General features: G+C 34.7%; 3 protein-coding genes across 6 annotated transcripts; 2 read left to right on the plus strand and 1 right to left on the minus strand.

The window, feature by feature from the left end:
• Positions 1-3,349: 3,349 nt before the first annotated feature.
• Positions 3,350-6,227, minus strand: fam221a (family with sequence similarity 221 member A). The gene is made up of 4 exons (XM_073822470.1): positions 5,904-6,227; positions 4,137-4,310; positions 3,875-4,065; positions 3,350-3,776 (listed from the first exon to the last, which is right to left on the minus strand). Exons 1-4 carry the CDS (start codon positions 5,966-5,968, stop codon positions 3,538-3,540), a joined length of 669 nt encoding a protein of 222 aa, XP_073678571.1. The 5' UTR covers positions 5,969-6,227; the 3' UTR covers positions 3,350-3,537.
• Positions 6,228-6,738: 511 nt separating this feature from the next.
• ccdc126 (coiled-coil domain containing 126) lies at positions 6,739-12,181 on the plus strand. 2 transcript variants are annotated; one of them, XM_073822172.1, is made up of 3 exons: positions 6,739-7,030; positions 7,941-8,429; positions 11,280-12,181. In XM_073822172.1, the coding sequence occupies exons 2-3, from the start codon at positions 8,195-8,197 to the stop codon at positions 11,549-11,551; spliced, it is 507 nt and encodes a 168-aa protein (XP_073678273.1). In that variant the 5' UTR covers positions 6,739-7,030; positions 7,941-8,194; the 3' UTR covers positions 11,552-12,181. The 2 variants fall into 2 exon arrangements, with proteins under 2 accessions (XP_073678273.1, XP_073678274.1); XM_073822173.1 differs by having other exon boundaries at positions 8,180-8,429.
• Positions 12,182-13,672: 1,491 nt separating this feature from the next.
• On the plus strand, positions 13,673-24,345 carry tra2a (transformer 2 alpha homolog). 3 transcript variants are annotated; one of them, XM_073821741.1, is made up of 9 exons: positions 13,673-13,805; positions 15,068-15,201; positions 15,278-15,437; positions 20,027-20,080; positions 20,811-20,999; positions 23,156-23,271; positions 23,366-23,521; positions 23,604-23,674; positions 23,863-24,345. In XM_073821741.1, the coding sequence occupies exons 1-9, from the start codon at positions 13,770-13,772 to the stop codon at positions 23,871-23,873; spliced, it is 927 nt and encodes a 308-aa protein (XP_073677842.1). In that variant the 5' UTR covers positions 13,673-13,769; the 3' UTR covers positions 23,874-24,345. The 3 variants fall into 3 exon arrangements, with proteins under 3 accessions (XP_073677842.1, XP_073677843.1, XP_073677844.1); XM_073821742.1 differs by having other exon boundaries at positions 23,607-23,674; XM_073821743.1 differs by lacking the exon at positions 13,673-13,805 and adding an exon at positions 13,812-14,721.

The raw sequence follows: 24,345 nt of genomic DNA on the forward strand, positions 1-24,345 counted from the left end.
AATGTTTGTCCTAATGTTTAAGGTAATATCATTTCTATCAGGTATGACTTTCTTTCTTCCATAGAACACAAATGGGGATATTCTGAAAAATGTTCACGCAACTCTCTTCCACACAGTGAAATGGATGGTGGCCAGAGACTATCAAGCTCCTGAAAGAACACAATTCATCATAAAACCATTATAAAAAAAAAAGTCCATACACCTTATGACGCAATTTCAAGAGGAAAAGGGTCAAATTTAAGCAGTTATTCAATAAAAAAAAAAAAAACTTGGTCACCATTCACTTTGATGAATCAGAGCTGATTAGACATTCTGCTTCTTCTGCAGTTTGATAGAAGAAAGAAAATCATATAGTTTGGAATGACATGAGGGTGAGTAAATTATGTTTTTTCCCTTTATTTTTTTTTTCGGTTTTTAAAGTGAATGTACATTGGAGTGAACTTAGACCCACTTCATACTATGTTTTCTCCTGCTCTCAGTGTCTTTAACTGATTTCTGTGTAACCAAAGATTTGAAGCTGAGGGATTTGGAGGAGGGGGACAAAAGAGAGGGAACAAATTAAAGATATCATTGAAAAGGTAGAGAGGCGCAGGGTGCATAATATAATACCATCTAAATGAGGCTTAATATAAATAGAGGACCAGGCAAAGAGCGGCTGTACAAAAAAGACTTCTAAATAAATCAGCGAGGTATTTTCAGAGTTGTCGGTGGCGATGAAAAATCCACCAATGAGCGGCGAGTTTTATTTCAAGTGTGGTAATGAGTAGAGTCTGTGTTTGGTCTCTTTTTCATCACAGACGTCACCAAAGGCAAGTCTCGCAGGTCACACACACTCGCATTTGTGCATTTCATGAGACAGACAGATGTTCTCGAGAGCAATTGAGTGAAGATGCATATCAGAACAGAGGAAGAGTGTATGAACATATAAAGAGGAAGTCGTAACGAATCCAATCTAATGGAATCTTGAGAAGCTTAGGATGAGTCATGAAACATTCACAAATACAAAAACAGAGCAGCACATTCAAACATATTCTAAGATTCAAAACACACACATACACACACACACACACACACACGCACACACACATGTTTGTTTTTGTGAATTGTGGGGACATTCCATAGACGTAATGGTTTTTATACTGTACAAACGATATTTGCTATCACCCTACACCTTCCCTACACCTAAACCTAGCCCTCACAGGAGACTGTGCATATCTTTACATTCTCAAAAAAAACTAATTCTGTATGATTTATAAGCCTTTTGAAAAGTGGGGACATGGGCAATGTCCTCATAAGTCACCCTCTCCTTGTAATACCTATGTCATACCCATGTTATTACACAAATTTGTGTCCTGATATGTCACAAAAACAAACACACACACACACACACACACACACACACACACACACACACATATACAGTGGAAGACAGAGCTAGTCATGCCCAGCACATGCAGCAAACCATTCTAGTGGAACTGTACCAATGATTAGGGGTGAAATTGTTTCTTCTTTCTTTCTGCTTCTTGAACAGAAAGCGATTGAATGCGAGCCACAGAGCCTGCGGAGTTCACAGAGCACGCAGCCCTCTGTGTCTCATAGATAGAGCACAAACAGTCTTTTAATTACGTCCTTTAATTGCTATTATTGTTCTGAACATTAGCAAGTAGAGAAGAGCAATTTAAAGCCAATTCATTGAAAACAAAGACACATTTCTCACTAACAGTCAAGTCAATGCTGGTGAGGTGAAGCAGAGGCATGCGTATCACTACTGACCTCTGCTGGTCAAAAGTGGAAACTATAGCAGTAATTTTACCTATTTAAATTAATTTAAACTTTTTTTACACTACAAGCAAATTCAAATAAGGAAATTAAAAAGTATTCTGTAAAAACAAAATGAAAACAAATGAATCACATTAGTATTTTTAAATAATATAAATAAAAAAATAAATGAAATTATTAAATGTATTAAATTATTACATTTGTGTTTTAAATATATACATATATATATTACAGTTGTGTATTATATGTATTTATTTAAAATTAAATTATGAAGCATTAACAATTAACTAAATTCTTAATAAAATGATTAAATTAATTAAATTATTGCAGTTGTGTATTATTTGTATTTAATTTTTAATTTTTTAATTTTGTACCGTTATTTATATAGTGCTTTTTACAGTACAGATGATTTGTTAAAATTATATCATGAAGCATTGATAATTAACTCAACTAAATTCTCAATACTAAATGAAAAACTAAATAAAATGATTAAATGTATTCAGTACAGTTGTGTATTAAATGTATTTATTGAAATTTTAATTATGAAGCATTGACAATTAACTCAACTAAATCCTAAATACTAAATGGAAAACTAAATAAAATTATTAAATGTATTACATTATTACAGGTCTGTGTTAAATGTATTTATTTATAATAATTATTATATCATAATTTACATAGCACTTTTTACAGTACAGATGAGTTAACTTAACTCAATTCTCAATACTAAAAAAAACAAAAACAAAATAAAATTATTAAATATATTAAATTATTACAGGTGTGTAATAATTTTGATTATTTTTGTTTTATTATTATTATTCTTTTTTTACCTTTATTTATATAGCGCTTTTTACAATAAAGATGATTAATTAAAAATTACATTATGGAGCATTGATAATTAATTCAACCAAATTCTTAATACTAAATATAAAAAAACTAAATGAAGTTATTAAATGTATTAAAATGATTACAATTGTGTATTAAATGTATTTATTAAAAATATATATAGAGCATTGATAATTAAATCAACAATTTTTTTATACTAAGTGAAAAACTAAATAAAATTATTATATGTATTAAATTATTACAGTTACCTTAACTAAACTGTTAATAATAAATGAAAAACTACCAAAAAAATGGGTAATTTTTTTTAAATAAATATGATTTTTTATCTATATACACACACACACACACACACACACACACAATTAATATTATTATTTCCATTAATTATATAGCTCTTTTCACAATACAGATGATTTAACTACAGATGTAATTACTGAATGGATTAAATTATTACAATTGTGTATATAATGTATTTATTAAAAAAATAAGTTAACTTAACTACTAAATACTAAATACTTTAATACTAAATAAAACAATAAATATGATTTCTTTATGTTATGCATATTAACATTAATTATTTATTATTCACAATATCAATATGAGTTTAGTTTAGTTTATATTACTGTATATATATATATATATATATATATATATATACATATAAATAATGCATTTACATCAATATTATAATTGATGAATATACAATATAAAAAATGTTTGCTGCGATTAATTATTCCAACTTATGACAAAACAGCAATTCACAAATATTAATAATTAGCTCTCAGGCCAAACAAAAAGCATAACATGTAATATATCAATAAATAAGAGTAATATTGACTAAAGGTGTGTGCTAACCTAATGTTTGTGCTAACATTATGTTTGTTGTGGTGCCACTGCCAGGTGACACAAAGCCTATTGAGTATGCTGTTGTTCACATGAATTGCCTTTGCCACTTGGATCCAGTCTCAGGTAGCCGTCCACCAGTGAGCTGAACCCAGTCAGGCCTCCCATAGCCGCATAAGGAACAGCTCTGCCCACCGGACGCCCACGTGCCATGCGCTCCTCCCTGGTTTCAACCAGCGTCACATGGTCATATCCAGGCTGACCACATCCACAGGTGAATGGACTTCGATAGCCGATGCATTGAGTGCCTGAATGTTTTTTACATTTTATTAGATGTCTATGTGTAACATGATGAATTATGTTAGCTTTCAATTAATAATAGAGGATCCAATGGAGGAAAACTCACATTTTTTGCACTGGTGTCCTATAGCTTCACTGTGCTCAGTGGTTGTGTGTTTGCATTGACAGCGTACTGGATTAGAACCATTTACATGGACGTATTCATAAGATACACACTGACAACCTTTCACCCTACAAGGCAAGAGTATAGGCCTTTCCTTTGGCAACTCCTCAAAGTCTGTGAAGTGTTGTTTATACCTGAGAATGAAATAGAATTATTAAAGAATCTGTTTTAATAATCAATAACGTGTATGACTGGTGAGCTATACCTGTGTGTACAGAAGCAAGGCATCTCTGGTCCAATGAGTTTGCAGTCTATCTGTCCCGGGACGCCAAAACTGACATAAAGACGATTCTGCATTCGTTTTGGCACCACTGTCTCTTTGTATTTCCTGTACTCTTCCTCTGAAAAAAGCCTCCCTCCATCATCTTCCCCCACAATCCTTACAAAACAGGATATTCAGTGATAGAGAATTACACTACATCAAACCAAAAATCGATTGACTATGTTTACACTGAAAATTTTGCATCGACCACATGAATAGACTTTACTTACACTGATTTCCCCAAACAAACCGTTACGAAAAGGAACCATATTTTTACTACAAATAAAATTTAAAAACATGGTTCCTATCCACCTTTTTCTTCAACGTGGAAGTAAGCCTATGGTTGAGACTTCCAGTTATGAGAAGAATAACAACGTGCAGTAAACGGTAAAACTGTTTGCACTACAAACCAGTGTGCTCATAATACAGTTGAGGTCAAAAGTTTACACCCCCCTTTCAGAATCTGCAAAATAAGAGGGATCATACAAAATGCATGTTGTTGTTTATTTAGTACTGACCAGAATAAGATATTCCACATGAAGGATGTTTATATAGTACACAAAAGAAAATAATAGTTGAATTTGTAAAAAAAAAAAAAAAAAAACAGTTCAAAAGTTAAGTTTACATACCCTTGATTCTTAATACTGTGTTGTTCCCTGAATGATCCACAGCTGTTTTTTTTGTTTGTTTAGTGATAGTTGTTCATGAGTCCCTTGTTTGTCCTTCAGGTCCCACAAATTCTTTGGTTTTCCAGCATTTTTGTGTATTTGAACCTTTTCCTACAATGACTGTATGATCTTGAGATCCATCTTTTCACATTGAGGACAACTGAGGGACTGAGGGACAACTGAGGAAAACCCATGCATTAAGCTGTTTGAATTTGAAGATCAGGTTAAATTTAACTTATTTTGTCTTCTGGGAAAAAATGAACTATCTTCTGTAGCCTCCAAATGAAAAAATATGATATTTAGGCAAATAAGAAAAATGTACACATCTCCATTCCTACAGTCATTGTTGGAAGGGGTTCAAATACACAAAAATGCTGAAAAACCAAAGAAATTGTGGGACCTTAAGGATTTTTCAGAAGAACAGCAGACAGTTTAATTGTTCAAACAAGGGACTCATGAAAAACTATCACTAAACAAACAAAAAAAACAAAAAAACAGCTGTGGATCATTCAGGTAACAACAGTGTTAAGAATCAAGGGGATGTAAACTTTTGAACTGGGTCATTTTTAATTGAATTTAATTTTCTCTTGTGGACTATATGTAAACATCTTTTGTGTAAAATATCTTATTCGGGTCATTACTAAATAAACAATAACATGCATTTTGTATGATCCCTTATAATTTGGTAAAATAATCAACATTTGTCATGTAAACTTTTGACCTCAACTGTACATTAAAATAATATAGTAAGACACACCAATTTGAAATATCAAGCAGCAAAACAATCTGTTTTGTACAGTTCAAAATAGCTGGAAGCAGATTAGACCAGAAGCTAGACCTATAAAATTTACAAATGACAGCACCCACTCTTAAGCGAAGAAAAAAGGTGGATAGTTAAACCATGGTAACCACAAATTAACCATGGTTTTGTTTAACCATGGGTTTTTGTAGTAAAACTGTAGTTATACAAACGCCAATAAAATACATAATTACTACACTTTTACTTTAATAAAACATGGTTAATTTTCATAAGAGAACCCACCTTCTGTATTCTAAATAGGCCTCCACTGCACTGGTTGCTTGTTTGTCGATGTGTATCTTGTCCATTCCACTGTGAATGTGGCTCTTTTTTGTAGTTTGTCGGTTGATATGAACTACTAAACACGCTGCTTGCTACACTGACACTGCAGCTTGTTTGTAATGAAGGTTGTTCTTGGCGTATGTGTTTCTAGGCAACGACAAAACAACATTAATCAGTTTTCCATAAATAGTCTAAATTAGATACAATAACAATAGTAAAAAATACCTGAATGTAAAAATCTAACCAGTAATATTTAATATACTGTACACTCACAACAATTGTAAGCATCTCGTCTACGTTTGTACACATGAACTACATTTCCCATGCCATATGACCTTTTACGTAAGTGACGTAAGTCAGACTCATATCAGAGTGAATCGTTTCAACAGTTCTTTTCGAAAATGATTCAATGATTCTTTTACGTTATGACGTACTTGCGTCATCATAAGTTATATATTCTGAAAATAATAATAAAAAAAAAACAGTAAATACGTAGGCACATATGTCTATTGCTTGTTTTCATTTTATCAACAAAGGTGTTTATTGTAATGCCATGCTGGCCTCATTTTTAATAGGCCTGTTTTGATCAAGTCGTGCAAAAACATACTTCCAGAACATTTTATTCGTATTTTGCAACTGTACTCTGCAGTTTGAGGACAAATCGCTCAGTCCAGTGTGAGAGAATCGTTCAGACCGACTGTGTGAAATGATTCATTAAAAAGATTCGACCCAAAAGAACAGTTCATTCACAACCGGACATGCTGCGTATCGTGACGTCGTACGCAATAGCTCGTGTTGTCACCGCAGGGAAATACTACTGAAATATTTTCTGTATTAGTTCCTAGTTTCGCCACCCCCGGCTGCTCCGACTTATGATTTAGCATTTATTTCAAGGCGTTACCTATAAAAATAATCACCTTCTTACTTTATACAGAGGCGCTTGCTTTGAAGTTATGCTGCAGTTTGAATATTGTTTCAATATGACAGATTTTTTAAGATAGGCTCGCTAGGGCTGCCATGCAAACGTGCTAAGAAGATGTCAACAATTTGGAGTCTACGAATCTGTCACCTTGACCAAAGGATTTAAGGTAATTTCTATATTAGCTATATTACCGTAGCAGTTTCATCAGGCTGTTCCAGCTGTTCAAAACCTTTCACACCCGGCCTTGTCTTAAAGCGATAATAGAAGTCGATTTCGTTGAGATGCTTAATATCAGTCTGCAACCTTGAGAGCTGAGTGAAAAAGATAAAACGAGCATGTGTACAAACATGATATGAGCTCAGCAAGATTGCTAAAAGCTCTTTGATTATATGCATTTGCATATACTGCATACCAAATATCAATGGTCTTGTTTTTCTGTTATTATTAACCTTTTCTCCGAGACAATATCATTACAGCAGCTTTATGATAACATCTAAACCAAGTCAATGAATAACTCTCTAACATTGTTTAACTGCTAATCATGATCTTTATAGCAAAGGCATGATATGTTTGACCTCAGAGCTTTAACCTAGTTTTATGCTGTAATTCCCATATTGAATTTCATGTGACTATACTTTGACAGGTTTGCAGCTGAAAACAATAGTTTGACAGGGTGGAGCACACAATGTAAATCCCCCATGCTTTGATCAGTCACAAGCTTGATTTCATCTTGACTAATGTAATCAATCAATATCCAAAAATATTCATTTTAACTTCACCGATATTGCTGTGCTGTTTTTGTGGGGGTTTGATGATTAAAAGTGGTCGTATTTCTTCCTCCTGCATTATTAATTTATCTAAAGCACTGTCTCATTGAGTGATTTGTGACTGGGTGGAGAAAAGCACTGTGACCACAGAGAAAGGGGGTGATGACAGGGCGTCTATTCACTTGTGGATAGAAATGTAATTTATTCATACAAACAGAATCTAAGGCTTTAGTGCATAAAACATGAAATTAATACAATTTATTTGACCAGTTTCTGTTTGTTCTTTTTTGTTTGTGTTGTGTTTGACAGGTATTCCTTGCTTCTGACGCCAATTCAGTAATAGACAATTACTTTCAATCTGCTCTTCTTCCATGGTTAATTTCTTAGTCAAAACATCTAAACAAATGCATGAGATCAGTGACCTTATTACTGGATCTTCTCCCCACTCCTAATTTTACCCTTTCACGACTTAATTATTCCCGGCCCTGAACCTGACACCCTCTTATAAACCTGTCCCCACCCTGTCCCCTTAACCCGGGTCCCATCAGACCTGCAGCATTGCCATGCTGGGCTGTCTGCTGCGTAGGAGCATGTCTCACAGACTGAGTGTGTTTCTGGTGGTCTTCGGCCTGGCCTGGTGTCTGCTTCTGCTTCACTACACCGTATCGCAACCACGGCGCGAAAGCAGCGCAGAGCTCCGCCAACAAATCCTTGAGCTCAGCCATCGCTATGTCAAAGTCCTGAGCGAGGAGAACCAGAACCCTTCAGGGCCACAAGGCACCTCCATGGCAGGATATGGTGAGAATTTATTATTATGTTTATTATTTAATCACCCTCATGTGATTTGTTTCTAACCTTTGTGCTGTTTTATAATGCTAAAAAGTACATCAAATCAAACGTGTCTAAGCTTCTAAATGTCTTGCAAACACTTTAAAACAAGAGTTAGTGCAGTTGTACTAGTAATACTTTTATTGTTGAATTTATGAATGATAATGTTTTTGTTCATAAAACATTAACTAATGTTAATTTACACAACTTAAAATGTTAAATATGTGTATGTGAAACGAAATGAAAAACAAACTTGATTGTTGGTTGTTAGTTTGTGATATCTAATGCATTAACCAATATTAACAAATAGGGATGCACGATATTTATCGGACAGATAAATTATCGACCGATATGGGTAAAAATTACGTCATTTTTATTGCTCCGATAAATAAATGAAACCCGATCCGATAAAGTACTCTTGCTGGTAAATCAATCAATCAGTCTGGTTTATCTGAGATTCATCTGCTTTCCGAGTGCAAGTGACTGCAGCTGTAAACTGCAGTGACTCTCGGCCTTTGTCACGTTTAATACGTCATCATCTGTGTCGTCATCATCGTCTTCGCCGGTCTGGAAGTTTTTCGCGGTGGCAGAGGAGGACGATGCTATTGCTATTTGCAACACAATGTTTAGCAAGGATTTCGAGAGGAGGTAAAAAGCCGTAAGTTTTAACAATCTTATATCTCACTTCAGAGGTCATCATCGCGGTGAATCTGTTTTAGGGGCCGTTCACATGTCGCGCCTAAAAACGCGTGGAAAACGCTAGTCGCGCCGCTATCACTTTCTTTCCAAACCGCTCTGTAGCCTGCTCTCTCATGGCGTCTGCCGTTGCTAAGCAACCATGACCTGCGCTCTCCATAAAGACGCGGAAGTTTCAGCAAAGGATAAATGGATTTTCAGCATTAAAAATCGCTTGCAGTAGCTCTGTTATTAAATTTATTTAAAAATGTTTATTCCTGTACAGCTATGATAAGCTGTTTCTCCACCTTGGCAGTGCTTTCAATGTTATTAAGGGAAAGGGTGAAGCTGATTGTTTGGTTCATGTCACATGACCTGCGTTGGGCTTGCAGCATTCTGAAAAGTTGAGATGTTTTTATCTCGATTCTGATGTTTTGTGTGAATGTGAAGCACACATTCATAATATGATCAATAAGAATGGACTACACGTAAGCTTTAACGGACATTTGGACATCTGACGTTAGTCCATGATGCACTTTTCATTTTTTCCAGGTTGACAAATGTCAAAGCATTTTATTTATTTAGAATTGTGGTGCCTTACACAAAAAATAAAAACATTTTTGAAGAGTCAGGACTGATGTTTGCTATGATTGTTTGACCCAGATATATAATATACATTTCATTAGTTTATTTTAGATTTTGTATTCTCCTGGGTGCACAAAATTATCAAATAAAAATATGAACGTATTGGGTATCGGTATCGGCCACAAGAAGGACTTAATTATCGGCTATCGTTAAAAAATTTTCATATCATGCATACCTATTAACAAATTAACCTTTTTTGTTGAGTAACAATTTTCTTTTATGTTTTCTCTTTCTGTAACACTTTACAATAAGGTCTCATTTGTTAACCTTACATAACGTAACATTTACAACATTTATTAATCTAAATGTAATGAACAATTGTATTTTTATTAACTAACATTAATTATATATATATATATATATATATATATATATATATATATATATATATATATACACACAAAAGTTTACAGTAAGATTTTTATTATTTATTATTTATATTATTTTTTTTTAAGATCATTAATCTACAGCTCATCAAGCATGCATTTATTCGATCCCAAAACAGCATAACAGTAAAAATGTGAAATATTTTTACAATTTAAAATAATTATTTTCTATTTGAATATATTTTAAAATGTAATTTAAATCCTGTGATTTTAAAGCTGAATTTTTACCATAATTACTCCAGTCACATGATCCTTCAGAGAGAGATATATATTATAATTATGTTGAAAACAGCTGAGTAGAATTTTTTCAGGTTTCTTTCAGGAATAGAGAGTGCAGAAGAACAGCATTTATCTGAAATAGAAATCTTTTGTCTTTACCATCACTTCTGATCAATTTAAAGCATCCCTGCTAAATAAAAGTATTAATTTCAATAATGTCTTTCCAAAAAATGACTCCACGCTTTTGAATGGTATAGCGTATAATGTTACAAAAGCTTTTTGTTTCAGGTCAATTCTGATCTTTGGATCTTTTTATTCATCAAAGAATCCTGAAAAAATGTATTCAACTGTTTAAATATTGATAATAATAATAAAAATGTTTCTTAAACAGCAAATCAGCATATTAGAATGATTTCTGAAGGATCATTTTACACTTAATATGCACTGACGCTGAAAATTTTGTTTTGATCACAGGAATAAATTACATTTTAAAATGTATAAAAAAATCACAATATTACTGTTTTTGCTGTACTTTGGATCACATAAATGCGGGCTTGGGTAAAAAAAAAAACATTTAAAAATCTTACTGTTCAAAAACTTTTGACTGGTAGTGTATGTGTATATATAAATAATGAAGACTGTAGAAATATTGGTTTATTTCACATTAACTGTATATAGTTGTCTGATGATAACTAGTGAAACCTTATTTTAAAGTGTTATCTAATTTCTTTCACATTTTCATTTATAAAATATAAACACTTTCATTCATAGTTTATTTTTTTTTGTGACGTTTATGTGAATGAATAGCCTGCTTAGCATTCAGGATGGGTGTGGTAGAAAGAGGTTTAGAAATAACATAATACTAATCCTGGCCTTATCTCCTGTTCTTCTGAAGCTGACTTGAAGAGGACAATTGCTGTGCTGTTAGATGATATTCTCAACCGTTTGGTGAAGTTGGAGGGGAAAGTGGAGGCTGCTGTGAACGCCTCCATACAGAACATCTCCCATCCTGCTGCTGGTGCTGGCACTCTCCTTGCTGCCAGAGTCACCATTTCTAGGTCCGCCAAACAAAATATGTCTGCCCACCGGTCAGACAAGCGTAGTAACCCTCTGCACTTCCTGCCACAATCACCTGACAGATCACATAAGCCGAACTCTTTAAAATAGCAAACTGTGCACATGGACATCTTCTGCATCCCTGCAGCAAAGACTGACATACAGAGATAAATATATCTATATTTTTTAGAATAAAGCAGCTTTTAGACATTTTTTTTCTTCTGCTGTGCACATGAGCTTCAGCTTGATTGTTTTGTCTTAAATTCATGGATCACAAATATATTTTATAACAATGTGCAATATGGAATATGCGATATGAGAGACGTGATAGGATGCGTTTTCTAACGGAAGACTGTTTTTTGATATATGGATGAGTGTTTCATAATGTATTTGCAGAAGACACCATGTACAGCATTCTCTCCACAGCTAGCTAACGGTGTGTAGTGCACTTAAACGGAATCCAGAGTGAAGATTTACACGTAGCACCTTTTAATTGTGAAGACTTGCAACGCATTAGCTATTAAACTGTGGAGGAAATGAGCTGATCCAAAGAATAATCCCAGTGAATAGTTGACTGATGGCTCTATAGCAGGCTGAATTGTTTAAGGGTGGTGGGGATATACCTCAGTTGCTGTTCGTACACGGAGCTGAATCCCAGCAAAACTGAACGCAGCATTAAGCTTTCAGAAGGAACTGTACCAGACAACACAACCCGATCCATACAATAAAACATGTACCAGACTTCAGTCGGGTCAGTGTATGTAAGAGCTGGAAACATTTATTTGTGCCATAAATTTGATCAAATGAAAATGGAAATGCATGCTATTGTTTATTTAGTACTGACCTGAATAAGATATTTCACATAAGAGATGTTTACATATAGTCCACAAGAGAAAATAATAGTTGAATTTTTATAGTTTTGAAAATTACCCTGTTCAAAAGTTTACATACACTTGATTCTCAATACTGTGCTGTTACCAGTATGATCCACAGCTGTGTTTTTTATTTAGTGATAGTTGTTCATGAGTCTTTTGTTTGTCCTGAACAGTTAAGCTGCCTGCTGTTCTTCAGAACAATCGTTCAGGTCCCACAAATTCTTTAGTTTTCCAGCATTTTTGTGTATTTGAACCCTTTCCAACAATGACTGTATGATTCTGGGGACAACTGAGGGACTCATATGCAACTATTAAAGAAGGTTCAAACGCTCACTGATGCTTCAGATGGAAAAACCATTAAGATGAATGGGGATGAAAACTTTTGGACAGAATGGAGATGTGTAAAATTTTCTTATTTTGCCTAAATATTTTTTTTTTTCTCATTTAGTACTACCCTTCAAAGGCTACAGAAGATAGTTACATGTTTCCCAGAAGACAAAATTTGTTTGTTTCAATTTACCCTGATCTCCAAATTCAAAGTTTTTTAACCTCCTGATGCTTAATGCATGGTTCAAATACACAAAAATACTGAAAAACCAAATAATTTATGGGACCTGAAGGATTTTTTCTGAAGAACAGCAGGCAGTTTAACTGTAAAGGACAAACAAGCAACTCATGAACAACTCTTACTAAACAAAAAAGCACAGCTGTGGAACATTCAGGTAACAACACAGTATCAAGGGGATGTAAACTTTTGAATGGGGTTATTTTTATAGATTCCACTACTATTTTTTATCTTGTGGATTATATGTAAACATCTTTTATGTAAAATATCTTATTCATGTCAGTACTAAATAAACAACATGCATTTTGTCTGATCCCTCTTATTTTGGTAAAATAATTTACATTTTGCAGATTCTGAAAGGGGGGTTTAAACTTTTGACCTCAACTGTGTATTGTATATCTATACATTTTTTTTAAATTATAATTTTGGATATGTTGATTTAAAATCTATAAATTATAAACATATAATTTGTTAGTGCATACATTTACATAAAAATCCTTCTCTGTCTAGCTATCTATCAATTTTTTTTGTATATATTGATTTATAATCTATAAATTATAAAATACAGTTTGCTAGTCTATTATTATACATACAAAACCTACATCTATCTATCTATCTATCTATCTATCTATCTATCTATCTATCTATCTATCTATCTATCTATCTATCTATCTATCTATCTATCTATCTATCTATCTATCTATCTATCTATCTATCTATCTCGCTATAAACTTAGAAGGGGATGTGACGTATTTGTTGAGAATCGCCTCCCATAGTTCATCGCGCGCTTCAGCTGGTCAGCCATTTTCTGCTGTTACGTTAAGAGCGGAAGTCTTCGTGGAAGAATATCTTCATTTTCGCGCTTTTGCCAATCATTAATACTTTAAAAATGAGTGATGCCGAGGAGCCACAATTCGAGGGGAGGGTAAGCATTATTTTTGTGTAAACCGTTCTGTTGTTTGCCTTAAATGTTTTCTCTTTCTCTTTGGGGTAATGCTCGATTAGTGAACGGCTAACTGCCCTTGTCTTTTGTTTATTTACAATTTAACTGAGCAGATAGATCAGCTGATACACACTTATCGGTTAACAATTCTCTACACATTTAATATCTAGTCATTTTAGATTATTACAGTTCTTTACGATGTTGAATATCAAATAAATGTAATTGTGGGTTGAGCATGGCGAGGATTTTCACCAGCATGTGTTCATTGTTTTTTTGTTTGTTTTTTTACTACAATAGTACATCTTTTGAAGCAGATATTGATTAGGAAGTTACTTTACAAGTGTTTCAATATGTTAAAACACGAGTTTGCATTCACACAATAGCAGCCTGAGTAACTTACTTTTGGTTTCTCTTTCCAACATTTCTGATCTTTCCTTACCCTCTCTCTCTTATACCATGTGATTATGTAACCAAACAAACATCTGTGTTTCAAAAGGAGTAGTGAAATTTGAATAGTTCACTTCATTTTTTTCCCTAAATTTCGCTTGATCTTAATTGCTCTGAATGTTCTTTTTTCATTAAGGTTATTGGTCGTGAAGGATTTGAAGAGTTAAGGCCAAGAATGTGGAAGAATATTCAAGATAAAAGAAGGCTTTTACAGAGAAAATGTTTACAGAGCAGACGGTTAAGTGGGAAGGGGAGAAAAGAACGGAAGATCGGTCAGATAGAAGCACGCTCGCGTTATGTGTCTAAAGCAGAAAAAAGAAAAGAGGTTTCAGATTGGGGTGAAGAAATGAAAAGGAAAAGAAAAATGAAAACTGAACAAATGAAGACCGAAGAATAAAATGCCTGAGAGAAAGGAATAGCGTATACTGAAAACGGAAGAATGAATAAGTCCGTAGGTTAAGTAAATGCAGAATTTGTGTTCCAAGTGTCTTTCTAATCTCTTCTTGATGATCATTTGCATGTCTGTAGCTTTACTATGGTGATTCGGCTAAAGAACAAGCATCACAAGGACCTGTGATGACTTTGTAGCCTTTGTAAATCTATCGATAATGTTATAAAATTTTTTGTTTTGTTATTATTCCATGATATAATTTAAGTAATTCTAACACTTTCCTCCACAGCTGTAATAAAGTGAATGTTTGGATTTCTGCAATTATGAATGTGCTGTGAGTGTGTAGGTTTGCTTGCTATGTGAGCGTTTGTCTTGTAAATGTAATAACATATTGCTGTGATGTTAGGAATCCCGCTCACCATCCAAATCGGAGCGGGGCAGTCCTGTCCAACCCAAGACGGAGAGCAGGTCTGGCTCTCCCAGCCCTTCCCGAGCATCCAAACGTTCTGAATCCAGATCCCGATCCCGCTCCAAGTCCAGGTCAGTTCATGGTCATTTCCTTCTTTCATTTCTGTTTATTTGGTATTCCTCACACTCTGTTTTTGGTTCTTTCCAGGTCTCGCTCTCGGCGCCATTCAAATCGCCGCTACAGCCGCTCTCGGTCTCACTCCCACCGGAAGAAGTCCCGTTCTCGCTCCTACAGTCCTGAATACCGACGCAAGCGAAGCCAGAGCACGTCGCCCATGTCTAACCGACGCAGACACGCTGGCAGCCGGGTGAGTATCATAGGATGAGGTCAAAGTTCAGAGAGACCACAACTACTGTCATTGCAGTAGCTGTTAAAAATAGTTCACTCAAAAATTAAATTGTTATTGTTTGTTCACCATCATATTATTGAAAATGCGTATTAGATTTTAAGGCAGCATACAGAAGTGGTTCATAGCTAAGTGGGGCCTAAGTGAACTTTCAGAATGACTTCAAAGTATTTAAATCAATAAATTATGTTAAATCTTTACATTTTATTTTAAATTAAAATGCAAGGGAAAAAATTTAATCACCCCTTCCTCCAAAATAAATATTGTTCTCCTTGAAAAAACATACTGCAGTTAAAGAAAACAAATTATGCTTCATTAATTTAATATATGTGAACCTGGACCACAAAACCAGTCTTAAGTAGCACGGGTATATTTGGCAATAGCCAACAATACATTGTATGGGTCAAAATTATAGATTTTTCTTTTATGCTTAAAATTGTTAGGATTTTAAGTACAGATCATGTTCCATGAACATATTTTGTAGATTTCCTACCATAAATATATCAAAACTTAATTTTTGATTTGTAATATGCATTGCTTAGAATAGGGCTGCACGATTAACCTTTATCGCATCGATATTGAGGTTTTAACTCCCGCAATAACCTAACCTCAGGAGGCTGAGGTTTTTTCCCCGCCTCTGACATTTGAATGACAAACCTATTAGCCAATCAAAATGGTCGAATCTTGCGTTCCTGGCTTGCTGGCCAATCAGAAATGGCAATGGAAACAAGGTTGTATGCAGTGCACCGGCTTTCTGTCAGCAGCAAAGCAGCTAATTCATAGTTTTACATTACATCATATCTGTCCCAGATCTTTGTAAATGTTCATAAAGACTTGACCCTGGGCTGGAAGATTAAGGATTGTGCATTTAAGTGAAACGTTTGTATTTCTGTAGCTTTAATAAAGTCTGTATGCTTCATATAGAGAGATAATTTATGTTTTAGCCTTTTCTTCAGGCCGCGGAAGCATGGTTATGCACTTAATTTCACAATGCCAGTTTTCCTTGTTCTTATTTGATTTTAATAACTGATCAACAAAAATATGTATTAAAAATTAAGATAAAAATTATACAAAACGAAATTCGTTTAAGAAAGGATTTCCCACAAATAAAAACGTACGAAGTTGTCAAAAAATTGTGTCTGACCCTCTCAAATTCTCCCGCCGTAATGCAGTCCAATTCATACCACGTCCTTTATGACATTTACAAGTTACACAAACTTCTTTTGTAATAAACAAATTAAACTTAAACAAAACACAAATAATATTTAAACAATGTAAAACAGAAAAAAAAATCTTAAATGGCTACAACAATATATATAGCTCTTTCTCTTTTCGTTTGATCTGTTGTTTAAACTAATCTTTGCTGCTTTTTTTGATCATTCTTTAAGTAAACATTTGCCCGTTTGCTGATTAAATAAACTGTTTTAGACTTCCCCTTGAACTACATGCGAGCGTCCTGTGTGTGTGTGCGTGTGTGTGTGTGATACCTGCGAGTTGTCCGCGCAACGCAGCGCTGCACTTTTGCCTGGTTTCATTAAGGCTGGGTGAAAAATGGATTCTTCGATGCATCGCAATCCTCTTTTCAATGAGCTTGTGTTTTTTCCTGCATATGGCACGTGTGCGCGCTAGAGATGCAGCGGGCTTCATTGCACAGAATTTGCACTATGCGACACGTGCGCATTGTTTGACAGTGTGTGCTTCCACCCGCAGTGTTTTACTTAAGATATGCCTTCATTTCTGCCGTTTGTAATGCAGTACTATTAGATGCACAAAACTCGCGCACTGGCAGACTTTCACTTTCTCTTTGTGTTTGTTCGTCCTAAAAAGCTCGATTGCGGATGCGGTTAAATGCACTTGCATTTTTGAATACTTTTATACGAAACTGATGTAAACACAACCAGTTATGTTTTCAGAGCAGGACAAAACATCTGATATATCGAAATAGATCGGTGCATTCATTGAAGCCTGTGAAAGCAGCCACTGTCATATGTTACTGTCAATTGTTTTAAAAAGTAGCCTGCTTATATAAAAAAGATTAAGTAAATTCTGCACGAAATTAATTTAATATAAAATCTAATTAAATTGAATCTTAATTTTAATATAAACCAAAAGCATAGAAACAAAGCAATTTTACATATTGTTAAAATGTAAAGATTCCCACCCCTTTACAATGAGCCCATTTGTAACATCAACTAAGATTTATGAAAGCTGTAGAATAGAAGTGTTGTTCCTTGTTAGAGTGTGTTAATTTCAACATTTACTGATATATTGTTAAATTTTGAAGTTTATTTTGTTAACATTAATGAACTATGAAATAACTTTAATGATCAATATATAATTATTATTTTTATTAATTTACAAAGTATGGTTTAATACTTTTTTAAAAACTAGTAGAGCACTATTTTAGTTGCCTTTCAGTATCCATTTTCAAAAACTATTGGTTAATTAATCGGTATCGGCCAGTGTGGTCCAACCTAGGTATCGGTAAAAACCAATATTGGTCGACCTCTAGTTTATTTAACCTTCTGTTTCGTAAAAGTAACAACATATTTTATTCAGAATTTTAGTTTTATGCACTTAAAAGTATCGAACGCAAAAAACGAAAATCGCATCGCAATATTTGTCAGAAACCGCAATTAGGTTTTTTCTCAAAATCGTGCAGCCCTAGCTTAGAACTTCATTTGGACAACTTTAATGGCAATTTTCTTAATATTTAGATTTTTTTTTTTTTTTTTTTTTGCACCCCCAAATTCCAGATAATCAATAGTTGTATCTTGGCAAATATTGTCATATCCTAACAGATTATACATCAATGGAAAGCTTATTTATTCAGCTTTCAGATGTATAAATCTCAATTTAAAAAAAATTGACTCTTATGACTGGATTTGTAGTCCAGTGTCACATATGTAAATGCTTCCGGTTACTGTAACTAAACCAAAAAAGGTTTTGAAAAAAGCTTTGTCATACTTGCAGCAAAAATACCCATAAATATCTTAGTATTTATTGGAGATATTATGTTTGGAATAATATCATTTATATTTGCTGATAAACAAAGTTTAAAAAAAAAAAAAAAAAAAAAAGCTTTGTCATCTCGTAGCAGTAATACCAGAAATATTAGTTTTTTTTTCTGTAGACCTTGTGTAGCTCTGCCCCTTTTCAGCACTTTGCTGGTTGTCTTGTCTTTCGGTTGATATTTCCGCAGCGTGTGTGTGTTGTGTGTTGTTTTTTTTTTTTGTTTTTTTTTTTTTATATATAAACCATCGACCCGATCTACCAACATTTGTTACCACATCCACTTTGAACATTCCAATACATATGATAACTTTCATTTACTTCACAGTAAGTAAATTCACTTCACCAGCTAATTACTTTTCAGCAGTGATACTATAGGGCTTCCGCCAAAAAAAAAAAAAAAGTTCACAGACAAAATTCCAAAGATGGCTGCTCACTTAATTCTCTGATGCATGAGGTCTATATGGGGCATATTGTGTAAAAAAATCTGGGAGATCTATGAGTCAAAACGTTTGCGAACCACTGATATATAGGTTTGTAACAACATAATGGTGAATGAATAATACCAGAAATATACTTTTTGGTTGAACTATCTCTTGTAATCACTTTAATTCAGTGATATGTAGTCCCATTATTTATAATTAAATGATTTGACAATAATTAAATTAAAAAAGGTCCCAAAATGTCACTGGGCTGGTAACTTATTTAAAATTTAGTATTGTTTAAAGGGATAGTTCACCCAAAAATGAAAATTCTGTCATTAATTACTCACTCTCATGTCTTTCCAAACCTGTAAGACCCTTGTTCATCTTCAGAACACAAATTAAGATATTTGTGGTGAAATCCGAGCACTTTCTGACCCTGCTTAGACAGCAATGCAATTGCTCTGATTTCATAAGAATATCTTCATTTGTGTTTTGAAGATGAACTACGGCCTTACGAGTTTAAAACGACATGAGGGTGAATATGACAGAATTTTCATTTTTGGGTGAACTATTCCTTTAAGGTACAAAGGCTAAAAAGTACATATTTGTACCTCATTTACCAATAAATGGTACATGATTACCTTAGGCTGATGATACACTGGGCAACTTTTTGAGCAATGTTGCCGGGCAACTTTGGCAAATGTTGCCGTCAATGGGCAACCAGGTGAGATACAGGGCCCACGATTGATCTAAATTATCCAGATAGAAATCTGTTACCCATTTTCAATGGGAAAGTGCCCAAACAATATTGCAAAAAAAAAAGTTGCCCGATAAAATTGCTCAAAGCTGCCCCATGTATCATCAGCATTAGAGTACAGGCCTAGTGACAGCTTTGTTCTCTGATTTTTGAAACCTACACTTAAAATGCAACACACTTTGTTTTAGATTACCATGTTTTTTTTGTTTTTTTTTTAAAGTGATGTTTTAATTGCTAGTCATAAAGGTGTGTCACTGTTTTGGACAACATGCATGCGAACCCCCATCACAGCCTCACGGGGACGAGCATGACTGTCTTTAATAACCCCTTTTCATTCCTTCTTATTACATCAACAGAGCTCAAACAGCCATGATACCAAAAAAGACTCGCACAGTCATGGTGACGCCAGGGTATGTGGACCTTTCTTAACCTTTTAACAATAACCACTAGATCAAACAAGTCACAATGTTGCCTTTTAAAGGGGTTAAGAGGTCCATGTGGTGACTTTTGGTTTTTAAGAATCGCTTTGTCTTCCTGCAGTGACTGTGAAGCCATTCAGTTGGCTCATGCAATGACCATATTCATACTGTGAAATGTTTTGTTGGACGGAAAGCTGCAATGTTTGTTTTTGCATCAAAATCTCTTTTAAAATATTATTAAGTTATTAAATACTGTCACACAGTTACCCAGAGAGATTTCTGAGAATTAGGCAGTCATGTTGATTTGCCGCCCCACCAGAGAAAGCAATGAAGTATTTCCTGAAAAACTGTCCATCCATCTCTGTTGTAGGGGTGTAACAATAAACACACAGGAAACAAGACTGGTTGTTACATACGAAAGGAATGTTGAGCTGCTTTCCATCATGTCCACTAATTATTTAATGTCATTGCATGTGAATATTTTCTGTGCTATAAAATTTTAAGATTCACAGTAGGAGATAGAGAATTGAATTACATGTATGCTTTTTTCCTTAAATATGTTGATGTCTCATCAAAGATGTGATGATGTAAATCTAACGTTTACATATTGATATGATTTTGCAGAATTTTAGTCACACAAATCAGTGTTTTATTTGGTCATTGTTCAGTTTTTGGTTTACTGAATCTTGTTCTAGTGCTGACACCTCTGTCCCTCTTACAGGCAAATCCAGATCCGAACACTTGTCTGGGTGTGTTTGGTCTCAGTCTGTACACAACAGAGCGAGACCTGAGAGAGGTCTTCTCACGTTACGGCCCTTTAGCCGGTGTCAATGTTGTCTACGACCAGCGAACGGGACGCTCTCGTGGTTTTGCCTTCGTTTACTTCGAGCACATTGACGATTCCAAAGAGGTACATCACCAACCAGAAATGACCTGTCAAGTGGTTTAGTAATTCACTTTAAGGATTAGTTCACTTCCAGAATGAAAATTTCCTGATAATTTACCCTCATGTCATCCAAGATGTTCATGTCTTTCTTTCTTCAGCCGAAAAGTAATTAAGGTATTTAAGAATAACATTCCAGAATTTTTCTTCATATAGTGGACTTCAATCAGTTGAAGGTCCAAATTGCAATTTCAGTGTAGCTTTAAAGGGCTCTACACGATCCCAGCCGAGTAATAAGGGTCTTATGTAGTGAAACGTTCTGTAATTACAAAAAAAAAAAAAATACACATTTTTATACTTAAGCACAAATGCTCATTTTTCACTAGCTCAACTGTTTAGTTCTTTGTCTGTGTACTCCAGTTCAAAAAGGTAGGGTAGGCCGAAAAGCATTTTCTCCTCCAAATTCAAAATCAAAAATCCAAAAATTTGTGTAAAGGGTTTTTGACTTTCTTTACACGTTCACTTTGTAAACACTGGGCTGGTACTTCTGCCTACGTCATTCGTGACCTTTCCAACTTGACTACGTCATGCCTTAAGTTGAGCTGGTGCAAGACAAGCATTTGTGGTTCAAAACTGTAGACATATTTTTATTTAAATTTTTTTTGTTGTTGTTTTGTTTTTTTAAGAAAATGACAGATCGTTACACTAGATAAGACCCTTATTCCTCAGCTAGGATTGTGTTGAGCTCTTTGAAGCTGCATCGAAGTGGCAATTTAGACCTTTAACTTGTTGGCTCCCATTGAAGTCCACTATTTGGAGAAAAATCCTGAACTGTTTTTCTCAATAACCTGAGTGAGTAAATTTTTTGATGTGGGTGATGATAATTTCCTGATAAGTGAACTATTCAGTCAAAAACTTTCAGTAAATAAGTCTGGTAACACTTTAAAAATACACTGCTCATTGTTAGTTAACTTATTTTAAAGCATTTATTTAAAGGATTACTCCACTTCCAGAATAAAAAATTCCTGATAATTTGCTTACCGCCATGTCATCCAAGATATTCATGTCTGTCTTTCTTCAGTCGCAAAGAAATTAGGTTTTTTGAGAAAAACATTCCAGGATTTTTCACTATATAGTGGACTTCAGTGGTGCTCAACAGATTGAAGGTTTAAAATGCAGTATCAGTGCAGCTTCAAAGAGCTCTAAACAATCCCAGCCGAGAAATAAGGGTATTATCTACGAAACGATTGGTGATTTTCTTAAAATATTTCTACTTTTTTTTTTTTTTTTTTTAACCACAAATGCTCATCTAGTTCTGCGATAAACATATGCACTCTGGTTTAAGACAGTTAGGGTATGTTGAAAAACTCCCATTTCATTGTCACCTCCAACTTCAAAATCGCCATACATTGTCCTTTTTTATAAAGGGCATTTGACCACCTCTGCGCGATCACTTCGTAAACACTGGGTTGGTACTTCTGCAGCGACGTAGGACGATTTTGAAGTTGCAGGAGAAAATGAGTGCACAGAGTACGCATGTGCAGAGCTAGACGAGCATTTGAGGTTAAAAAGTATATAAATTGTAATTTTTTTTTTTTTTTTTTAAATACCAATAACCAATCATTTCCCTAGATAAGACCCTTATTCCTTGGCTGGGATTGTGTATAGCCCTTGCATTGAAACAGCATTTTTTAACCTTCAATCTGTTGAGCGCCATCGAAGTCCACTATTATGAAGAAAAATCCTGCAATGTTTTCCTCAAAAACTTAATTTCTTTGCGACTGAAGAAAGAAAGATATGAACATCTTGGATGACAAGGAGTAATCCTTTAATTATTTGCAGGTTACTCAATTATGTTTGATCACAGTGCATTAAAAAAAACATGATATTTTGAAGAATACTGGTAACCAAGTAGTTTTGGTGTCCATTGAGTTCTATTGTATGCATATGACATTTCTCAAAACGTCATCTTTCACGGTCCATAGGAAAAAAAAAAAATTATACAGGTTTGGAATAACACAAGGACGAGTAAATAATGAATTTCAATTATAACTATCCCTTAATCCTTTAAACACAGACATTTTAATTTGTTTTTTTTCAAACCTTCATTGAGCACTCAAATGTTATTACGAGCTCTGCGAGTGTATATCCTGTCTAAAAAGACTATTTATCCCTCACTATAGGCAATGGAGCGGGCTAATGGCATGGAGCTGGATGGAAGGCGCATCAGGGTGGATTATTCCATCACTAAACGTCCACACACACCCACACCAGGCATCTACATGGGTCGGCCCACACAGTAAGTATATCGCATGCCAAAAAAACCCGTTCTGACAAATAAGCTGAACTAGTATGGGTGGTTTGCAATAACACTTCAAATGTGACTGTTTTAGTAACGGAGGAGGGAGCAGCAGCAGCGGCGGTGGTGGTGGTGGTGGCGGCGGCGGCGGAGGAGGTGGTGGTGGTGGCGGAGGTCGGAGACGAGACTCGTATTACGATCGTGGCTATGACAGATACGACCGTTATGACGAGTATGATTACAGATACAGGTAACATTAAATATATATATACTACAGTGTGTCAAACATTTCATGTCAATGTGAAATCTGATCAACAACTTCTGTTCTCCAGCAGGAGGCGCTCTCCGTCACCTTATTACAGCCGGTACAGGTCTCGCTCAAGATCTCGCTCCTACAGCCCACGTGAGTGGATTTAAAAGCCTCCAGCAATCTGAATTTTCCACATATGCCCAAATGCATGCCTCCTTGATAAGCCACAGCTTCTAGAGTGCATTACTCATAAAAATCCCATTATTCGCCATTGAATCATGTGCCATGTGATAGACACTTTAATTGCAGACTCATTCTAATAGAACTTTTGTGTTTTGCAGGACGATACTAGAAGATCCCGAAGACGTCTTTCTTTCTTGCCTGTTTGCATCGAGCTATACATTTATAAAGACGTGAAGTACACATGATGTAATCAAACTGTACTACAGAAAGATTTGGTTTAATAAATGTCTTAATTTGTAGACTTACTAGTATGCAAGTTGAAGGTTCGTGGAGGTCCTACATACTGTCGTCATGGGGTTTTACGTGTGAGGTTTTTTTTTTTTTCTTTTTGGGTAGTGTGCTCGTATGATGTGATTGAGTTTTCCTATATACTGGGCATCTTTTAGCGAGTATGTATGTGGTACTAAGAGTGAGTCAGTGAGTGTGTGAGTTGCTGTACATATGAGGCAGAGAATCATGTACTCTAGAAAGCAGGCTGAGATTGCCTCTGTTTATCTGTGACAAAAAAAAAATACTTTTAATTTCAGGATTCATTTGTGTTGCTTTGTTTCTTTTTCAAGAAATAAAGACCTTAAAATAAA

This window comes from Garra rufa, chromosome 17 (assembly GCF_049309525.1).
Source record: "Garra rufa chromosome 17, GarRuf1.0, whole genome shotgun sequence".
Classification (NCBI taxonomy): domain Eukaryota; kingdom Metazoa; phylum Chordata; class Actinopteri; order Cypriniformes; family Cyprinidae; genus Garra; species Garra rufa.

What these genes read in the sequence shown, in the direction of transcription:
- ccdc126 (XM_073822172.1), top strand. Translation starts at nt 8,195, where the DNA reads ATGCTGGGCTGTCTGCTGCGTAGGAGCATGTCTCACAGACTGAGTGTG. An exon ending in CACCTCCATGGCAGGATATG is followed by an intron (nt 8,430 to 11,279) that starts GTGAGAATTTAT and finishes GTTCTTCTGAAG; the next exon opens with CTGACTTGAAGAGGACAATT.
- fam221a (XM_073822470.1), bottom strand. Translation starts at nt 5,968, where the DNA reads ATGGACAAGATACACATCGACAAACAAGCAACCAGTGCAGTGGAGGCC. An exon ending in GCCTATTTAGAATACAGAAG is followed by an intron (nt 4,311 to 5,903) that starts GTGGGTTCTCTT and finishes CTGTTTTGTAAG; the next exon opens with GATTGTGGGGGAAGATGATG. An exon ending in CCTTGCTTCTGTACACACAG is followed by an intron (nt 4,066 to 4,136) that starts GTATAGCTCACC and finishes TTTCATTCTCAG; the next exon opens with GTATAAACAACACTTCACAG.
- tra2a (XM_073821741.1), top strand. Translation starts at nt 13,770, where the DNA reads ATGAGTGATGCCGAGGAGCCACAATTCGAGGGGAGG. An exon ending in ACAGTCATGGTGACGCCAGG is followed by an intron (nt 20,081 to 20,810) that starts GTATGTGGACCT and finishes TCCCTCTTACAG; the next exon opens with GCAAATCCAGATCCGAACAC. An exon ending in GAGTATGATTACAGATACAG is followed by an intron (nt 23,522 to 23,603) that starts GTAACATTAAAT and finishes TCTGTTCTCCAG; the next exon opens with CAGGAGGCGCTCTCCGTCAC.